The sequence below is a fragment of the Saccopteryx bilineata genome, chromosome 8, assembly GCF_036850765.1.
Source record: "Saccopteryx bilineata isolate mSacBil1 chromosome 8, mSacBil1_pri_phased_curated, whole genome shotgun sequence".
NCBI lineage: Eukaryota > Metazoa > Chordata > Mammalia > Chiroptera > Emballonuridae > Saccopteryx > Saccopteryx bilineata.
Genome location: NC_089497.1, coordinates 98,263,045 through 98,284,189, shown reverse-complemented (window position 1 = coordinate 98,284,189; position 21,145 = coordinate 98,263,045). Strand labels below are relative to the sequence as shown.

The following is a 21,145-nucleotide window of genomic DNA, read 5'->3' as shown; positions in this document are numbered from 1 at the left end:
ATGACATATAGCTAATGAGATGCAATTCTAGGTCTTCTTCCCATTCTAAAAATCAGGCTTTTCCACAAATCTCAAAGGAAGAGTTATCGAACACCAAACATTTAGGATGTCCTTCTTTTCAAATTTGAGGTGCATATTGATTGTAAATCTAAATTAAGGAAAAGATAAGAGATCTACTGTAACACTAGCTCACGGTGGCTACAAAGGACAGTAGGAACCTGAGAAACCTTGACCTACGAGAACGTGAATTCCATGTGAACAGCAATTTAGCCCATGTTATTCATTGCTCTATTCTGATGGCCTACAACAGAACCTCGAACATAGAAGCTGAATAAATAAAGTCAACACAGGAAGGAGCAGATGGACAAGTCAGTAAAAAAGAGCTGCAAAGAGTTCACCTTACACCCCTAGGTACAAAGTTGTCTCAGTCTCTACTTTATTCTCTCTTAAGTTTCATGAGTTTTTTTTAAACATACAACTTTACAACCATACAGTTCACCCATGGTTTTCAGTACATTCAAAAAAATGTATATCAATCTTCAACATAAAAAGCCCCATGCCTTTAGCAGTCATTCCCCATCTCCCTTGTCCTAGGAATGGACAACCATGAATCAACTTTCTGTATGGATTTGCCTACCCTGGATATTTCATATAAATGAAATTATACGGTATGTGGTATTTTGAGATGATTGGCTTCTTTAAGGAAGGAAAATGTTTTCAAGATCCATCCAGGTTGTTGTATGTAGCAGTGTCTCCTTTTTATGGCAGAATAACATGCCACTGTATAGATGTACCATTTTGTTTATTCATTCATCAGTTGATAGACACTTGAGTTGTTCCCATATTTTAGCTACAATGCATAAGGTTACTATGAACATTCATATACAGGTTTCTGTGCAGATACTTGTTTTCAGTTCTCTTGGGTTCATACTCAGGAGTGGAACTGCTAAGAGTTAAACTTTGTAAGTTTATGCCAAACTGCATTCCAAAGTGGCTCCACCATTTTACATACCCATTAGCCATGTGGACCAGTTCCACATCCTCACAAACACTTGTTACCGTTTATTTTTCTGTTTACAACTATCCTAGTAGGTGTGAAGTACTATTTCATTATGGATTTAACCTACATTTCTCTAATGACTAAGTGATATTGATATTTTTTATTTGTTCAATGATACTGTTTTTCTATCATTTCAAGATATTATTGTTTTAAAAGCTTGAGAACAAAAGGAAATTGGAAGAAACTATTCAAGACATTAAGAGGAAAAAATGTGAATACTTTTATTAAGATGTTTAAGGGGGTGACGTCAGAGAAATGGCGCCGTAAGGAGTGATACCGATAAACCTCAAAAATTCAACAAGATCTTCAACCAGAGACAGAAAAACCTATCCTTGGAGCCTCCAGAACTTCCATACTAAACGCGAAGGTATGATTGAGTGAAAAATTGACTAAATATATAATCAACCCCGAAGGAAATAAGGAGGAAGAAACACTCTGCCTTCCTCACTAACCTAAATAAGGGCTGCTTTCACTGGGAACTGAGAGTATAGGAACTAAGGCGGGCATAGGGTGTGAATAGAACCAGACTGCGGCACAAATGTCCAAACCAGGCGATGGCACAGACATCCAAGCCGAGGAAAAACTGTGCTTGGGGCAACCCAGTCAACACAAGCTAATGCTCGCACCAAATCCAGAAAAAGAAAGGCACTTGGGACAGCCATTTGTCCCGATCTCCTGGTCGGCACGCGCAGATAGTGGGCGAGAGATTCCTCCTAGAGCCCCGGGGTGGGCGCCTGTGTTACCGGACAGAGGGGCAGAGTCAGAGGTCTTTGTGTGGGCTGAAGCCCCGCCTGATTATACTAGCGGCTCTGACTGATTAAGCCTTACCTAGGCCCTCCATTATATGTAGTTTTTGTTCTATTTAGCACAATATAATTCACAGTTCACAAGATTTTTCTCAGGAAGGAGGGAGGAGGAGAGGAGAGGAAAAAAAGGGGGGGGAATAAATTTTTTTATTTTATTCTTTTTTATTTTTTAAACTTTTTATTGTTTATTAATTATCATTAATACTATCAAAAAAACCACCCTCAGATGTCATTAAGGAAAAGGAAATCGAATATCATGGATACAAAAGACAGAGGTAGCATAGATACATGAGGAAAAATCTACGGAGAAAAAATTTAATATATTGGAAACCTTGGAGCTAAATGACAGAGAATTTAAAATAGAAATCCTAAAAATACTCAAGAGATATACAAGAAAACACAGAAAGGCAATTTAGGGAGCTCAGAAAACAACTCAATGAACACAAAGAATATATTACCAAGAAAATTGAAACTATAAAAACAAATCAAACAGAGATGAAAAACTCAATTCATGAGCTGAAAAACAAGGTAACAAACTTAGCTAATAAAACACGCCAGATAGAAGGTAAGATTAGTGAAATAGAAGACAAGCAACTTGAGGCACAACAGAGAGAAGAAAGAGACTCAAAAATTACAAAAATGAGAAGCCCTATAGGAATTGTCTGACTCCATCAAAAAGAATAACATAAGAATAATAGGTATATCAGAGGGAGAAGAGAAAGAAAATGGAATGGAGAACATATTCAAACAAATAATAGATGAGAATTTCCCAAGCTTGTGGAAAGAACTAAAGCCTCAAATTCAAGAAGCAAACAGAACTCTGAGTTTTCTTAATCCCAACAAACCTACTCAAAGGCACATCATAATGCAATTGGCACAAACCAATCACAGAGAAAAAATTCTCAAGGCAGCCAGGGAAAAGAATACAACATAAAAAGGAAGGCCCATTAGATTATCATCAAATTTCTCAACAGAAACTCTACAAGCTAGAGGAGAGTGGGCCCCAATATTTAAAGTCCTGAAAGAGAAGAACTTTCAGCCACAAATACTATACCCATCAAAGCTATCCTTCAAATATGAAGGAGAAATAAAAACATTCACAGATACAGAAAAAATGAGGGAACTTATTATCAGAAAACCCCCACTCCAGGAATTACTAAAGGGGGTTCTCCAATCAGATACAAAGAACAAAACAAAACAAAACCACAAGTAAAAGCTCCACCAAGAACACAATAAAACCAAATTTAAACTGTGACAAGAAAAACAAAAAAAAGGGGAGAGGACGGAGATTAACAGTAGCAAAGGACGATGGAGTGCAAAAGTACTCACAAGATAGTGCATTACAATGAACAGGGTAGGAACCCTTTTCATTACTTAATGGTAACCACCATGGAAAAACCACCACAGAAGCACATGATTTAAAAACGATAGCGACAGAGGAAAGATGTATGGAATACAACCAAACAAAAACAAGACAGAAAAACGAAAGAGAAGAATCAAACAAGACACAAAACTAACAGAAAGAAATCTATAAAATGGCAAAAGGGAACTCACAGGTGTCAATAATTACACTAAGTGTAAATGGATTAAACTCACCAATAAAAAGGCACAGAGTAGAATGGATTAAAAAAGAAAATCCAACTGTATGCTGCCTACAAGAAACTCATCTAAGCAACAAGGATAAAAACAAATTCAAAGTGAAAGGCTGGAAAACAATACTCCAAGCAAATAACATCCAAAAAAAAGCAGGCGTAGCAATATTCATATCTGATAATGCTGACTACGAGACAGAAAAAGTACTCAAAGAAAAAAACGATCATTTCATAATGATTAAGGGGATGCTGAATCAAGAAGACATAACACTTCTTAATATATATGCACCAAACCAAGGAGCACCAAAATATGTAAGACAGCTACTTATTGACCTTAAAACAAAAACTGACAAAAATACAATCATACTTGGAGACCTCAATACATCACTGATGGCTCTAGATCGGTCATCCAAACAGAGAATGAACAAAGATATACTGGCCTTAAACAAAACACTAGAGCATCTGGATATGATAGACATCTACAGGACATTTCATCCCAAAGTGACAGAGTATACATTTTTCTCCATTGTACATGGATCATTCTCAAGAATTGACCATATGTTGGGCCACAAAAACAACATCAGCAAATTCAGAAAAATCGAAGTTGTACCAAGCATATTTTCTGATCATAAAGCCTTGAAACAAGAATTCAACTGCAAAAAAGAGGAAAAAAACGCACAAAAATGTGGAAACTAAACAACATTCTTTTAAAAAATGATGGGTCAAAGGAGAAATAAGCACAGAGATCAAAAGATATATACAGACAAATGAAAATGACAATACGACATATCAGAATCTATGGGATGCAGCAAAAGCAGTGATAAGAGGGAAGGTCATATCACTTCAAGCCTATATGAACAAACAAGAGAGAGCCCAAGTGAACCACTTAACTTCCAACCTTGAGGAACTGGAAAAAGAAGAACAAAGACAACCAAAAACCAGCCGAAGAAAGGAGATAATACAAATCATAGCAGAAATAAATGAAATAGAGAACAGAAAAACTATAGAAAAAATTAATAGAACAAGGAGCTGGTTCTTTGAAAAGATCAACAAAATTGACAAACCCCTGGCAAGATTTACCAAGGAAAAAAGAGAAAGAACTCATATAAACAAAATCCAAAATGAAAGAGGAGAAATCACCACGGACATCATAGATACACAAAGAATTATTGTAGAATACTATGAAAAACTATATGCCACCAAATTAAACAATCTAGAAGAAATGGATAAATTCCTAGAACAATACAACCTTCCTAGACTGAGTCAAGAAGAAGCAGAAAGCCTAAACAGACCAATTAGTAGGGAAGAAATAGAAAAAACTATTAAAAACCTCCCCCAAAATAAAAGTCTAGGCTCAGACGGTTATACTAGCGAATTCTATCAAACATTCAAAGAAGACTTGGTTCCTATTCTACTCAAAGTCTTCCAAAAAATTGAAGAAGCAACAATACTTCCAAACACATTTTATGAGGCCAATATAACCCTCATACCGAAACTGGGCAAGGACAACACAAAAAAAGAAAACTACAGACCAATATCTCTTAGTGAATAGAGATGCCAAAATACTAAACAAAATACTAGCAAATCAAATACAACAACATATTAAAAAATGATGAATCCCATCATGTTCAAGAGGGATTCATCCCAGAATCTCAAGGATGGTTCAACATACGTAAATGGTTAATGTAATACACCATATCCACAAAACAAAGAACAAAAACCACATGATCTTATCAATAGATGCAGAAAAGGCATTCGATAAAACAACACAATTTTATGTTTAAGACTCTCAACAAAATGGGTATAGAAGGAAATATCTCAACATGATAAAGGCCATATATGATAAACCATTAGCCAACATCATATTAAATGGCATAAAACTGAAGGCTATCCCCCTTAAATCAGGAACAAGACAGGGTTGTCCACTCTCTCCACTCTTATTTAATGTGGTGCTAGAGGTTCTAGCCAGAGCAATGAGACAAGACAAAGAAATAAAAGGCATCCATTTCGGAAAAGAAGAAGTAAAGGTATCACTTTTTGCAGATGATATGATCCTATACATCGAAAACCCCAAAGAATCTACAAAAAGACTACTAGAAACAGTAAGCCAATACAGTAAGGTCGCAGGATACAAAATTAACATACAAAAGTCCATAGCGTTTCTATACGCCAACAACAAAACAGTTGAGAACGAATTCAAAAACATAATCCCCTTCACGAACTGGAAAAAAAATAAAATAAAATACCTAGGAATAAACATAACAAAGAATGTAAAGGACTTATATAATGAAAACTACAAACCATTGTTAAGGGAAATAGAAAAACATATAATGAGATGGAAGAATATTCCTTGCTCTTGGATAGGAAGAATAAATATAATCAAGATGGCCATATAACCCAAAGCACTATACAAATTTAATGCAATTCCAATGACATTTTTTAAAGAAATGGAACAAAAAATCATCAGATTTATATGGAACTATAAAAACCCCGAATAGCCAAAGAAATCCTAAAGAAAAAGAACAAAGCTGGGGGCATTACAATACCTGACTTCAAACTATATTATAGAGCCACAACAATCAAAACAGCATGATATTGGCAGAAAAATAGACAGACATTCAGACCAATGGAACAGAATAGAAAGTCCAGAAATAAAACCACATATATATGGTCAAATAATTTTTGATAATGGGGCCAACAACACACAATGGAGAAAAGAAAGCCTCTTCAACCAATGGTGCTGGGAAAACTGGAAAGCCACATGTAAAAGAATGAAACTGGACTACAGCTTGTCCCTGTGTACTAAAACTAACTCAAAATGGATCAAAGACCTAAATATAAGACCTGAAACAATAAAGTACATAGAAGAAGACATAGGTACTAAAATCATGGACCTTGGTTTTAAAGAGCATTTTATGAATTTGACTCCCAAGGCAAGAGAAGTGAAGGCAAAAATAAATGAATGGGACTATATCAGACTAAGAAGTTTTTGCTCAGCAAGAGAAACTGATAACAAAATAAACAGACAGCCAACTAAATGGGAAATATTTTCAAACAACAGCTCAGATAAGGGCCTTATATCCAAAATATACAAAGAACTCATAAAACTCAACAACAAACAAACAATCAATCCAATAAAAAAGTGGGAAGAGGACATGAACAGACACTTCTCCCAGGAAGAAATACAAATGGCCAACAGATATATGAAAAGATGCTCATCTTCATTAGCTATTAGAGAAATGCAAATCAAAACTGCAATGAGATACCTCACACCTGTTAGATTAGCTATTATTAACAAGACAGGTAATAGCAAATGTTGGAGAGGCTGTGGGGAAAAAGGAACCCTCATATACTGTTGGTGGGAATGTAAAGTAGTACAACCATTACGGAAGAAAGAATGGTGGTTCCTCAAAAAACTGAAAACAGAACTACCTTATAACCCAGCAATCCCTCTACTGGTTATATACCCCCAAAACTCAGAAACATTGATACGTAAAGACACATGCATCCCCATGTTCATTGCAGCATTGTTCACAGTGGCCAGGACATGGAAACAACCAAAAAGCCCATCAATAGATGACTGGATAAAGAAGATGTGGCAGATATACACTATGGAATACTACTCAGCCATAAGAAATGATGACATCGGATCATTTACAACAAAATGGTGGGATCTTGATAACATTATACGAAGTGAAATAAGTAAATCAGAAAAAACCAAGAACTGCATTATTCCATACGTAGGTGGGATATAAAAGCAAGATTAAGAGACATTGATAAGAGTGTGGTGGTTACGGGGGTGGGGTGGGTGGGAGAAAAACGGGGAGGTGGAGGGGCACAAAGAAAACTAGATAGAAGGTGACGGGGGACAATCTGACTTTGGGTGATAGGTATGCAACATAATTGATTGACAGATAACCTGAACATGTTTTCTTGGAAAAAAACAAAAATCTTACAATGTAAGGCCACATGGGACAAGTGTCAAAAGAATGGGAAGAAGTAGAATATGGTATATTTAAAAAAAAAAGGAGAAAAAAAAGTGTTTAAGGACTGACCAGGCGGTGGTGCAGTGGATAGAGCATCGGACTGGGATGTGGAAGACCCAGGTTTGAGACCCCGAAATAGCCAGCTTGAGCGAGGGCTCATCTGGTTTGAGCAAAAGCTCACCAGCTTGAGCCCAAGGTCGCTGGCTTGAGCAAGGGGTTACTCGGTCTGCTGAAGGCCTGTGGTCAAGGTACGTATGAGAAGGCAATCAATGAACAATTAAGGTGTTGCAATAGGCAACGAAAAACTAATGATTGATACTTCTGATGTCTCCGTTCCTGTCTGTCTGTCCCTGTCTGTCCCTCTCTCTGTCTCTAAAAAAAAAAAAAAAAAGTTTAAGGGAAAAGTTGATTAACCATGAACTCATTTCTACAGATATCCTTGTAATACAGTAAACATCTTCACATAATATTCAAAAGCAAAACAAGGAATCATTTTCCATCTGTACTCAATGGTAGTGCTTTATAACTTTGCCTTCAATACGCTTTTATCTCCCTTTTCTTCTTACTCTAAGCCTCCCCATTCTTTTGGGAAACCTGATTTAGGTAGAGGTATTAACACACATGTGCGTCCACAGCTGGACACACAGCATCTGACCATACACTATCTCAGACACACGGCATATGACCGTACGGCTAGCCAATCTCAGAACCATATTCTTCTGCCCCCAGTAATTAATTCAGGTTGAAGTATGCAATCAAATCTTGTTCAATCAGAGTCAACCCTAGACTTAAGACTAGCATTACACTGCTCACAAAAATTAGAGGATATTTAAAAATGATCACGAAGCTATAAAATATCCCCTAATTTTTCTGGGCCCATTATACTTAATGCCAGCTGTGGTCCTGTACTCACCAAGTTATGAGAACCAGACTCCCTCATTATGCTTAAACTTAATGAGATAGGATTCTGTTCCCTAAAATATAACTATATAATATTAAAAAGTCAGCTCTTTCAGCCTAAAAGTATCAGACCTAACTTTCAATATCAACATTATGGAAAAAAGTTTTTTGTATCTTTAAAGCAACTATTCTAAAGCCAGACAAAAACACTGGCTTTCATACTTTAAAGAAACAAAAATAAAGTAACAATTATTTGAAAATCTTAAAAAATATTTCCTTGTTTTCTGGAGCTGGGACTGCTGTGGAAAGTGGATAAACAGGCACAGGGTAAATAGGATGGGTGGCAAACAGGACAGATTTATTTAATAGAACCCAGTAGAGACTACCTATAGGTCTTTCAGGACATAATAGTATAACTAAATTTAAGAAACACCTACTTTATTTTACTTTATTTTTGAGAGAGGCAGAAAGAGAGCCAGAAACATGAGCTGCTCCTATGTCCCCTGACCAGGGAATCAAACCAGCAACCTTGTTGTTTAGAGACGAGTCTCTCTTTTTTTTAACAAGATAGAGAGAAGGCAAAGGGAGGGACAGGTAGGGACAGAAAAGAAGGGAGAGATGAGAAGAACCAATTCTTTGATGCAGCACTTTAGTTGTTCACTGATTGTTTTCTCATATGTGCCTTGACCAGGGGGCTACAGCCGAGCCAGCGACCCCTTGTTCAAGCCAGCGACCTTGACCTTTAAGCCAGCAACCATGGGGTCATGTCTATGAGCTCATACTCAAGCCAGCAATCTTGGGGTTCCGAACCTGGGTCCTGTGCGTCCTAGGTTGACGCTCTATCCACTGCACTACTACCTGGTTAGGCGGGACAGTGCTCTAAACTGACTGAGCTAACTGGCCAGGGCAATACCTACTTTCAGATACCGAAAAGAAATGCCATAAAAACAAAATAAAAGTATTAAGAGTAGATATTGGGAAACTAAACATTACACTGAAGAACAGGAAATAGACATTTTTTAAGTATCAGAAAGAAAATCATAGTCTATCACTAAATTATGAAATAACACATTATTTTAGGATTATGACTTTTGTTAATAAAAATTTAATGCAATTTCAGATTTGCCAAAATACAACCATTACTGAAAATGTAATTTTTAAGTTGAATGTGAATTAAAGGTAAAAAGTGAAAGCTAATCAAATTTGTTCTGTCAATAAACAGTAATAGAAAAAAGATTAGTAGAAGCATATCAAAAGAATAAATCTAGAGTCTTTGTTAAGAAACAGAAAGCCTATTTTAAACGCCTAATTTAGGAAGATGCTTAATTCCTGAAATAATAGAATCAAGTAAATTAAAAAAAAACAAACCCAAACATTTAGCATTTTAAATAATTGAGCAAACTGTATTACCAGCACATGTCTACAACCTTAGATCACTGTTCACTATGGGTACTAAAATAGCGTGAATTAGAGCTACATTCTGGTTAAACCTATAATATTGTAGGAAAAGCTACAAAATCTACATAAAGTATTTCTAAATACCGCAGGATTAGGAAAATTAAACCAGAAACTAGTAATTTGAAACAATTTCATTAAAGCACAGAGGAGAAAGTAGGCTTCCACTTGAGGGCTAATAAAGGGAAAAGAAAGCCTTCCCCAATGCATGTGATGTGATCTGAATTATGCTGCACACCAGTACAAAATGAACTGTAAACAAAATGTTACTCTAACAGGGAATATGGGGGTAGGAGTATTTGGATGTACTATATGATGAAGTAAGTTGGTAGAAATAAAAAGAGCCTCCTTTCACTTTGTATGTACTATGTGCCAGAAACTGTTAAGCATTTAGATAATTTGGAGATCAGAGTAACTTCCATAACTATTAAATGAAAGAACCAGGGTTCAGATCCAGATATAAGTATTATTATATATAATAATTCAGATATAATCCATATACTTTAACTGTAATAATATAAAGCCTTTATAAGAGCCATCATTAATTAACCTAGTTACTAGGTAACAGAAGCAAAAATAATAATTAAAAAAAAGACAATGGTCAATAGGCCCTTATGGGAACTAAGACCTTTTTAGAGGATCAATAAGGTCAAAGCTATTTCATAATATCACTACTAATCCTTTCTTACAGTGTTAACATTTGCACTGCAATGAAATGCAGTGGGTAAAACGTCTGGTGCTTTAGCACGTATTATAAGGCAATGACACCAAGTTGTATTAGTAGTCATTGTACTTCAGGTTTTAAAAAAAGCAAAATGAGTTCACTTAAGAATCTCCTTAATGAAGGACAATCTGACTTTGGGCGAGGGGTTTGCAACATAATTTGATGACAAAATAACCTAGACATGTTTTCTTTGAATATATGTACCCTGATTTATTAATGTCATCCCATTACCATTAATAAAAATTTATTATAAAAAAAAAAATAATAAAAAAATAAAAATAAAAAAAAAAAAAAAAAAAAAAAGAATCTCCTTAATGAAACCAACCTTTTCTTTCTATTCTTTTCTTTCTTTTTTTTAGAGGGTGGTGGTGTGGAGGAAAGGAGAGATGACAAGTATCAAGATGATAAGTATCAACTTGTACACAGTTACCATCACTTTTAGCTGTTCATTCACTGCTTCTCATATGTGCCTTGACCAAGGGGCTCTAGTTGAGCCAGCAACCCCTTGCTCAAACAAGCAACCTTGAGATCATGTCGATAATCCCACTCAAGCTGGTGAGCCTACATTCAAACCAGCGACCTCTAGGTTTCAAACCTGGGACCTCAGTGTCCAAGGTCAGGTCAAAGCTCTCTCCACTGCGCCACTACCAGTTAAGCACAACCTTTTCTTTCTAAAATTTTGTGATAAAAAAAAAAGTAGAATGACTATCTCAAGGAAAAAGTATTTGTGCAATTCTGAGTTGTGAATTGAACTGGCTATTTTTTCATGGAACATCATTTTTATTTGAAAGATTAACAAATTACAGTTATTCAGACAGTATCTGGCAGATGCTTTCACAAAAATAAGCAAAGTGAGCTTTTATGGCTTCAAGAAAAACTTACAGTATTTATTGTTAATGATAAAATTTGAGCTTTCAAGTAAAAATAAGACTTTTAGAAAACTTGTATCTACCACCACTGTGAGCTTGACAGAGTCCCAATATGTAACATTTTTCTGATGAACTATGTGTTGACACTAATAATTGTGGATTTTCACTGTATTAAGAAATGTGTCAGCATTTGGAAGATCAGCATAATTCAGTGAACTAATATTTTCCAAATGACCAATACATGATGTTATGAAATTAGTCATGGGCAGAAGATACAAACCAAATGCAAGACAGACCGATGGATTTCAATATAACAGAATAAGAAAAGTTCTCTGATGTGGCTTCAGATTCCAAATTGCAACTAACCTTTAAGAAACTACTACTTGTAAAATCATGGTAGACTATCATCAATGGTGGGGTTTGCACCAGTTCTGTAGAACCAATACCTAATGGTTGAGTTCGGTGAACCGGTTGTTAAAATGGCACTTGTAATCAGGGTTCCCTCTAAGGGGGGCATCTGGCGGCTGCCCAATGTGGAAACCATAAATTTACATTCCTTACTCTTTTTTAACGTTCATCTGAGCAACAGCGTATTCTAAGCATCCATAGTAATGTTCATTCTGTCCATAGGTGAAAATAATTGCAAGCGAGGATGCCAATCAAGAAGCAATATGGAAATATCTTAACAGTTTTATTGTTTTTTGTCAGGTATTAATATTTTTTCATTAATATTTTAAAACTTTCTTATAACAATCTAGTTTTGTACATCTCTTATTGTTCTTATTTAAGTATTAAATGCATGAAATAATAAACTACATATATATCTTTTCTTTTTTTTTTTTCTGAAGCCGGAAACGGGGAGAGACAGTCAGACAGACTCCTGCATGTGCCCGACCGGGATCCACCCAGCACGCCCACCAGGGGGCGACGCTCTGCCCACCAGGGGGTGATGCTCTGCCTCTCCCGGCGTCGCTCTGTTGCGACCAGAGCCACTCTAGCGCCTGGGGCAGAGGCCGAGGAGCCATCCCCAGCGCCCGGGCTATCTTTGCCCCAGTGGAGCCTTGGCTGCGGCTGCGGGAGGGGAAGAGAGAGACAGAGAGGAAGGAGAGGGGGAGGGGTGGAGAAGCAGATGGGCGCTTCTCCTGTGTGCCCTGGCCGGGAATCGAACCTGAGACTTCTGTACGCCAGGCCGACGCTCTACCACTGAGCCAACCGGCCAGGGCCATATATCTTTTTTTTATACTTAAAACTGTCATTAAGGCAGAGAACCATTTATTAAATTATTTGAATCCCACCACTGGGTATCAAACAATAATTCCCACAATTATCTAAAAGGGTTATTAAAACATTGATTGTTCAACTGCCTCCTTTTCAACTTGGATACTCTTCATAAACTTCAACCAAAACAGCATTCCACAAAAGAATTATTTCCGACACAGGTAGGGAAATCAGCTAGCTAGCTATTTTTGCGTCAAATATTGATGAAACCTAAAAAGAAATGGTAAACATGGCCATTCTTCCCACCAAATATTTTGGGTTTTGGAAAATAAGTCATTTTTCATTAAAAATTTATGTTTATATAAAATAGCTTTATTACTTTGTTTATACAAGTTTATTTGTTAAATTCTAAAGTTTTAATTTTGAAAATGGTAAACATTGGCAGCACCCACAAAACGCTTTGAGGATCCTTAATTTTTAACAGCATGAACAGGTCTTGGGCCCCAAAGCTTTGAAAACTTCTGAGTAAGACCATTTTAAGCTAGTATATGTTGTCCTTACTTAGTATGTGCTAATTAATATAAATGTTGTTTCACATTAACTGTACAAGAAGAGAGTCTTCCTCAGCCCTGTCTTTTAGGAAACTTAAATGGAACGCATAACAACATGGATGGTGTTCTCTAGCGTTTAAAGCAGGGGTCCCCAAAATTTTTACACAGGGGGCCAGTTCACTGTCCCTCAGACCGTTGGAGGGCCAGACTATAAAAAAAACTATGAACAAATCCCTATGCACACTGCACATATCTTATTTTAAAGTAAAAAAACGGGAACAAATACAATATTTAAAATAAAAAACAAGTAAATTTAAATCAAGAAACTGACCAGTATTTCAATGGGAACTATGGGCCTGCTTTTGGCTAATGAGATGATCAATGTGCTCCTTTCACTGACCACCAATGAAAGAGGTGCCCCTTCTGGAAGTGCAGTGGGGGCCGGATAAATGGCCTCAGGGGGCCGCATGTAGCCCGCAGGCCGTAGTTTAGGGACCCCTGGTTTAAAGTGTGCACATGATACACAATTTCTAAAAATCTCTCTGAGGGAAAACAATCCACTGAATACCTATTACATCCCATGGGCTATATGCTAGATGCTTTTACCTATAATATTTTAATCAACTTTGAGAGTGGTATTAAAGCTGAGGAAGAAGAGAGAGGTAATGTGGCACAGTATAAACAGTACAGACTCTACTTTTGACACGTGAGTCAAAATCATTTCTTTGAATGCTATGCTATTAAGTCTCTTAACCTATAGTTTTTTTTAAGTAATCATTTCTACTTATAAGATTGAGAGAAATACAATTAAAAAGGAATTTAAAAAATTAGTTCCCTTCAATCCTACTTCTCTACTGCCCCAAAACAAAACCAGTATCAAAATCATCATACAAGGTTAGATCTGACAAGCTCTCATTGTGTTATTATAGGCCTAAAGTAGACGAATGCTGCTTCAGTAAACAATTAAAAATATTTTAAGGATCTGCAATCACCATCAGGTATTAGTAAGGATCAATATTTAAAAACTACTTAACACATTTTTTTCTAAAGTATGTAGTTTCACTTTTTTTTGTGACCGAGACAAGAGAAAGGGACAGACAGACAGACAGGAAGAAAGGAAGGGAGATAGATGAGAAGCATCAATTCTTTGTTGTGGCTTCTTAGTCTCCTTAGCTGTTCATTGATTGCTTTCTCTTCTGTGCTTTGACAGGGTGGGGTGTGGGCAGGGCTATACAACAGAGCGAATGATTCCTTGCTCAAACCAGCGACCTTGGGCTTCAACCAGCGACGTTTGGGCTCAAGCCATCCACCATGGGGTCATCTCTACGATCCCATACTCAAGCCAGAGACCCTGTGCTCAAGCCAGTGAGCTGGCGCTCAAGCCAGTGACCTTGGGGTTTCCTACCTGGGTCACTGTGTCCCAGTCTGACACTCTATCCACTGCACAACCACCTGGTCAGGCCTAGTTTCATTCTTTTAAAGCTAATTCACTCCCACAACTCTTCTAATTTTGTATGTTCATTTGACATACTAGTGACTACAAAAAACAAAAACATCTTGGTATCTCTAAGAAAATTATCAATAAAAAATTCTGAAATTTTTGTCTTGTAAATCAGGAAAGCTGGTAGCAAGCACAAAAACAATTATGTAATTCCCAATTATATTTCTATCAGGTATTTCATATTGTCACATGCTTGGACTATTATATGAAAAATTAGACAGTAGTTATTTTAAGTATAGTAAATATGTTCCAAGATTTGAGAGGTCAATCTCTAAAAGTTAACAAGACTTAATAACTTAACAATGCTTTTTCACTCTGTACCATTTAACAAATCACCAAGGCCATGTCTAAACAACTAAATAGCTGATCAATTTATCAAACTCCTGCCAACCAAAAAACTCTTTTTTTAAAGTTCAAGCTGACTTCATATTTTATGTTGTCTGGACAATCATGTTCCCACTTATGTCATAATTTAATATTCTTTTGTTTTTAGGTTAAGTTTTTTTTCTTCTTCTTAAAATTGTGTTTATAAGATCTCATTATTCTTCTAATATAACGTATGTTCTATTCAAATATGGACATTTTGGAACTTCTATAAAACTTATGTAGGTTTATTAGAAAGTCAACTAGAAAATTCCCCCTCTTCTTTTAAAATATAAACTAGATGAGCTTTATTTGCTTTATTCTGACAAAATTTTTATTTGAAGTTTGGTTACTACCCATTTCTTGTGTTGCACTATGAATATCCTCCCTACGGTTACTTATTCTCAAACCAGTAATGACGGTCCTCTACCACACTACTGAAAGAAAGAAGTCAAGCACTGGATACCATCTCACAGTTCCTGTAAATTATTTTAAATGGATACTGACATATGCCTTCTTTGGTGCTTTTGTCTTTCAAGAAGTTAGCATGACTACATTTCGGAGGAGCCAGAATGGTTGAACGAAAGATAGGAACGAATATCAGACTGGAGTCTATAAACCAGTTTTAACTAACACTTAGCAATCATGACTTCACAAAAGTTACTGATTCTCTGTGCCCAAATTGCCCTATAATGAAGAATAACATATTTCTACATTAAAAACTTTGCCATTAACTGTAAGTTCAATTTAAATTATATATGAACACAAAAAGAAGATAAAGAGCCAATTGTAAATGAAGGAGTAAAAGAAAAAATTACACTGAATCCTATTAAATCCCCTTCCTTCTCAGAAACAGAAAAGCTGAAGGTGATAAAATACTCAGAATTGCTGGCATCTTTCTAACACTGAGCTATTAAACTATACAACATCCACGAAACATGTAAAGTGTCTCTAGTTTTAGAGAAAAAAGAAGTGTAAGGCTGATTCTCCCAGTCAAAAAGTTAGATCAGATTATAAAATAAACTCTAGGACTCTGTATTCTTCATACTTTCAAAAGAATGTTAGATCCACCCAAGTTGGGTGGTTCAGTTGGTTTGAGTGTTGTCCCATCATGCCAGGGTTGTCATCCCATCATGCCAGGGTTATGGGTTTGGTCCCCAGTCAGGGAACATACAGGAACCAGACGATGAATGCATGGATAAATGGAATAACAGAACTGTCTCTTTTTCTCTCTCCACCACCCCTCTCTAAAATTAATTTTAAAAAAATTAAATGTTAGATCAAACCAAAAAATGCTACAACTGCCTCACTCTATCTGCTACCCTAAGGGTCTGGAACCTATGGCTTGCTAGCCAGATGTGGCTCTTCTGATGGCTGCATCTGGCTTGCGACAAATCTTTAATAAAAAAAATAATGTTAAAAATATAAAACATTCTCATGTATTACATTCCATTCATTTCCTACCGCTCACGTTCATGGTTGCGGGTGGCTGGAGCCAATCACAGCTGTCCTCTGGGACAACACCAAATTTTTCTTGATTAATGTGTAACGTACACGGGTCATTGTATAGCTCTCATGGAACTATATTTTAAAATATGTGGCGTTCATGGCTCTCTCAGCCAAAAAATTCCCGACCCCTGCTCTATATGTATGCTGTTCTATAAGGTAGGCACTAGCCTGACTGGGCAGTGGTGCAGTAGAGTGTTGGACTGGGATGCAGAAGACCCAGGTTCAAGACCCCAAGGTCGCCAGCTTGAGCACTGGCTCATCTGGTTTGAGCAAAAGCTCATCAGCTTGGACCCAAGGTTGCTGGCTTGAGGAAGGGGTTACTTGGTCTGCTGAAGGCCCACAGTCAAGGCACATATGAAAAAAAGCAATCAATGAACAACTAAGGTGTCACAATGAAAAAAAACTGATGATTGATGCTTCTTATCTCTCTGTTCCTGTCTGTCTATCCTATCTATCCCTTTCTCTGACTCTCTGTCTCTGGGAGAAAAAAAAAAGTAGGCACTAGCCACATGCAGTTATTAAGCACCTGATATGTAGCTAGTCCAAACTAAACTGAGATAACTATACATGTGAAATACAAACTAATGTTGAAACTGTAGTATAAAAAGGACATAAAATATTTCATTAATTTTTTTACACATAGCAATGGTATTTTGGAAATACTGGATTATGGTAACTAAAATTCATCGGACAGCACAGATCCATACTTCTTTCTGAAGACCTCTCAATGAAACCTGTCATTACAACCAAATCAAAAAGCTGTACTGTCTTCAAATTTCTTGAAGTGCAACACAGAACCATATTTGGGGGGGAGGGGAGTAAATGTGCTTAATAAGTGTTTTAAGAGACACAAACATATATGTAATAAATACATAAAATAGACCAGTCTAGTGCACTCTAAAGATAATAAAAAATATTTCTCAGTAATGACATGTGAAGACTTTGAGTAAGTCACAAGTGAGGAGAACGTATGACTTTCCATTAGTCAATTATCATTTCCTTAGGTGGAAAAGTGAAAATATCCCTATTCCATTGTACACACAGGGTCATTCATCAAAGTCATTAGAGATACCCATAGGCATTATGGATCTAAAAAAAAAAATCTACCTAGTATGTATTACATATAGTTATTTTGTTCTATTACAGAGTCAGCACTTATTTTAACTATAGTAATAAGAAATGCGCAGAAAAAGGGAACATTAATTTAAAATCTAAGAATCACTTAGAAGAACAGTTTGATAATCCCACAAAATGTTACACATAAAGTTACCATGTGACCCAGTAATTCTATTCCTAGGTACATGACCAAAAAGAAATTAAAACACAGGTCCACACAAAAATGTGTACATGAACGTTTATAGCAGCATTATAGCTAACAGGTAAAAAGTGTTAACAATGCAAATGTCTCCCAACTAACGATGGATAAACAATATGTGGTATATATATCCATACAATGGACTATTATCCAGCCACAAAAAGGAAAGAAGCACTGATACATTCTTCTTACATGTGTGAACCTTAAAAAACATGATGCTACCTCAAAGAAGCCAGCCACAAAAGACCACATATTGTATAATTCCATTTATATAAAATGTCCAGAATAGACAAATCTTAAAAGACAGAGTGACTGGAAAATGAAAAATGAATTTGAGTTTCTTTTTGGGGGGTGATGAAAAATTTTTAAGAGTGATTGAACTGATGACTCTACAACTATGCGAAAACATTAAAAGCCACTTTAAATGGATGAATTGTAAGGTATGAGAATTGTCTCAAAGAATCTGTTAAAAAAAAAAGCCCAAAATGGAGGAAGAAAAAGGATTGGAAGGATTTAAGCACCTAATTTCTATTTTTCTGGATTTTATGAAGTGTATTTGTTTTTAAGTTTTGTCATTTGTGATTTTTCTCATTTTAATCTAAAATAATCAGAGAATAGCCCAGCCCAAACCACTTAATAGTCCTCAAGCCATGAAACCCTTAAGATGGCACAAACTACCTTAGAGATCAAATGGCTCTGACAAGAGCCCAAAAAAATAGTCACTATCTCAGACAAGCAACTGCTCAAAGTTCAGAAACAGGTGACAGGAATGTGAAAATCTCAGCGTGAAAAAGTAGAGATAACATAAAAAACAAAACAAAACTACTTTAGCACTTTCTCTTAAAAGCCAAATGCAGAATGGATTTTAAAACAAACAAACAAATCCTATTTATCTTAACTCTTAAAACTGAAGGGAAGAAGTCCTGTCAAAAATCTGTGTGTTGTCTGTGTGGTTAACCCACGCACCTTACGGAGCAGCTTACGGACCTCGGGAGCACCTGTGTATAAGGTAATGAAGGTCTTTTCCACCCTTTCAAATAATAAAACGCGATGGTGCCATTCCATAGCCCACCCCATCCCCCACTAACACCACCAGCAGGTGAAGGGAAAGGATACTGCAGAGGATGAAAGCTTTGTGTAATCCTTTGGACTTTATATGTAAGAATGCAGCTCGTGGTCTCTCTGGAGGGGAAACAGATTTGTGAATATGCTGAAATAAGGGGCATCCTTTGCCTGGAAGAGGGCACACCGTAAGCACATCTTCAATCAGCTACAACAACCACAGTAAAACAGAGGCCGCAGGAAGGCTGTTAGCATTACCGGGATGGCCTCTCACGCCGGGGGTGCTTTTTTCAACGGAGAAGTTGATTCCTGTAGTTTGGATTTGGGGGGAAGGCAGGGGTAAAGTGGGAGTCGGGAAGTCCAGAAAAAAATGCCTTTAAGTGGAGACGCCAGGGGCCTCGCTGAGGAAGTCCCAAGCCCCACTCGGTTGGAACACGCTCGCCCCTCCCCGCGGCGACAAGCACAGGTGCCGGAGCGAGAGCCGGGCTCCGCCGCTGCCGCCGGCGTGGGGGCCGCCCCGGGGCCGCAACAGCCCGGCTCCCGCACGCCGCCTCCGCGCTCGGCCGGCACAGCGTCCCCACGGCGCGGTCCGGGCGCTCGAACCCGCGCCAGCCCGGCTCCGCCCGGCAGGCCTAGGCCGCGCCGCCCGGACCCGGCACCTCGCTCCCGGCGCGGGCGGCCCAGGCCCAACACAAACTTCCCGACGCGCCAGCAGAGGCGTCACGGCCGGGCCAGCCCCCAGCGCCATTCCTCCGCGGCCGGGCGGCGCTCCCGCCCCGCTTCCCAAACTCCACGTCCCGGAGGAGACCGGTCCCAGGTCCTCGGCCCCCACCTGCCGGCACCCCGGGTTTACCTCCAAGTCGCGGCCTTTGTTTTTGAAATTCTTCAGCCGTTGGTTGTCCAGTTTCTCGTCCGCCATGGCCGGGCCGGTGACTGCTTCCCCCGCCCGAGCTCCGCGGGATCCGCCCCAACCACCAAGCCGCGCCGCCACTCCCAGGAACCGGGCCGCCGCCTGCGCCGCCGTGCGCCAGCGCCGCCGCTCCTTCCTGCTCGCCCCGCTCTCTACCCCTCTACCTGCCCGGCCCACCCCGCCCTAGCCCGGCGCCGCGGCAGCTCCGGCAGAGACCACCAGGGGCCCGGCGGCAGCGACCGCGGCGGAATGTGCTACCGGCTGAGAAGGGGAGACAGCCGCGATCAGAAGGCCCCGTCGCCGCGGCCACGCCCATCGCCGCCAGCCCAGCTCGCCGATTGGCCAACGAGGCTTCGGTGCGCTCAGCCAGTCAGAAAGGACGATGGGGCGCGGGGGCGGAAGAATGAACGAAAAGGGGAAGCGAGCGGCGGCGGTGGGAGGAAGGGGCTTGCGGCCCGGAGCGGAGGGGAGGGGAGGGGCGGGGAATGGCGCGGCGGGGCGGGACCACGTGCTTCCGGAGCTGGGGGAGGAGGCGGAGAGAATTAGACTGAGAGAGCGGGAGGGGGGGGAGAGAAGGGAGGGGGGGAGAGAAGAGAAGGGAGGGGGGGAGAGAAGAGAAGGGAGGGGGGAGAGAAGGGAGGGAGGACTTGCTTTGCTCCAGTCGTAAGAGAGAAGCCGAGTTAAAGCATGTTTTTTTTCTGTGTTGCGCCCTCTCTTCCAGGGTGTTTCTTACGCGCTCCGCCGGCTTTGCAGGAAGGGGAGCTGCGCCTCCGCTTCAGGCCGGGTGGGAACACCCCCTTGTCCGGGTGCCCAGGCAGGGAGTCCTTGCCGTCCGAAGGCCGGGCCTTGCACCGACAGGGGTGACGCGTTCCGGAGGCGCAGCGGTATGGTGGAGGAATGGTGGGTGGAAAAGGACGCATTAAGCGAATTTGATTCATCACCTGTGACGAAGTTCCCGCAACAGGTACTTGGGAAGCGCTGGTGAAACCACTGCCTAGGACCGTATTTCGCCTTAGGAAGTTAAAGTAGCTATTTGGCCACCGAATACTAAGTTCTATAAGGCAGGACGGTGGCAGCTGACACAGTAATGAAATATTTTTAACTTTGGTAAAGCAAGTATATTCCAATGATATACATCTTTACCAGGAATATTATTGCCAGAAACAGAAATAACAAACTACACAAGAACCTACTGAGATATTTTAGAAAGGGGGGGGGAGAAATGGCTTAAAATATATCTTTAAATACCAGCTAATTGCACTTCAAATGTGCAGGATAACATGAAGACAATAGCAACTGAGTTTGGAAGGCGTGTGTTGCGGGG

The 21,145-nt window shown here is 39.1% G+C and overlaps 1 protein-coding gene across 1 annotated transcript in view; it reads right to left on the bottom strand.

Moving 5' to 3' along the window:
• KPNA4 (karyopherin subunit alpha 4) overlaps window positions 1–20,079 on the bottom strand; it is a 98,990-nt gene extending 78,911 nt beyond the window's left edge. The window contains exon 1 of the mRNA XM_066241872.1: window positions 19,765–20,079. Within this exon, the coding sequence (XP_066097969.1) occupies window positions 19,765–19,830 (66 nt within the window). The 5' untranslated portion in view covers window positions 19,831–20,079. The remainder of the gene's footprint in view (window positions 1–19,764) is intronic.
• Between the last annotated feature and the right edge of the window lie 1,066 nt (window positions 20,080–21,145).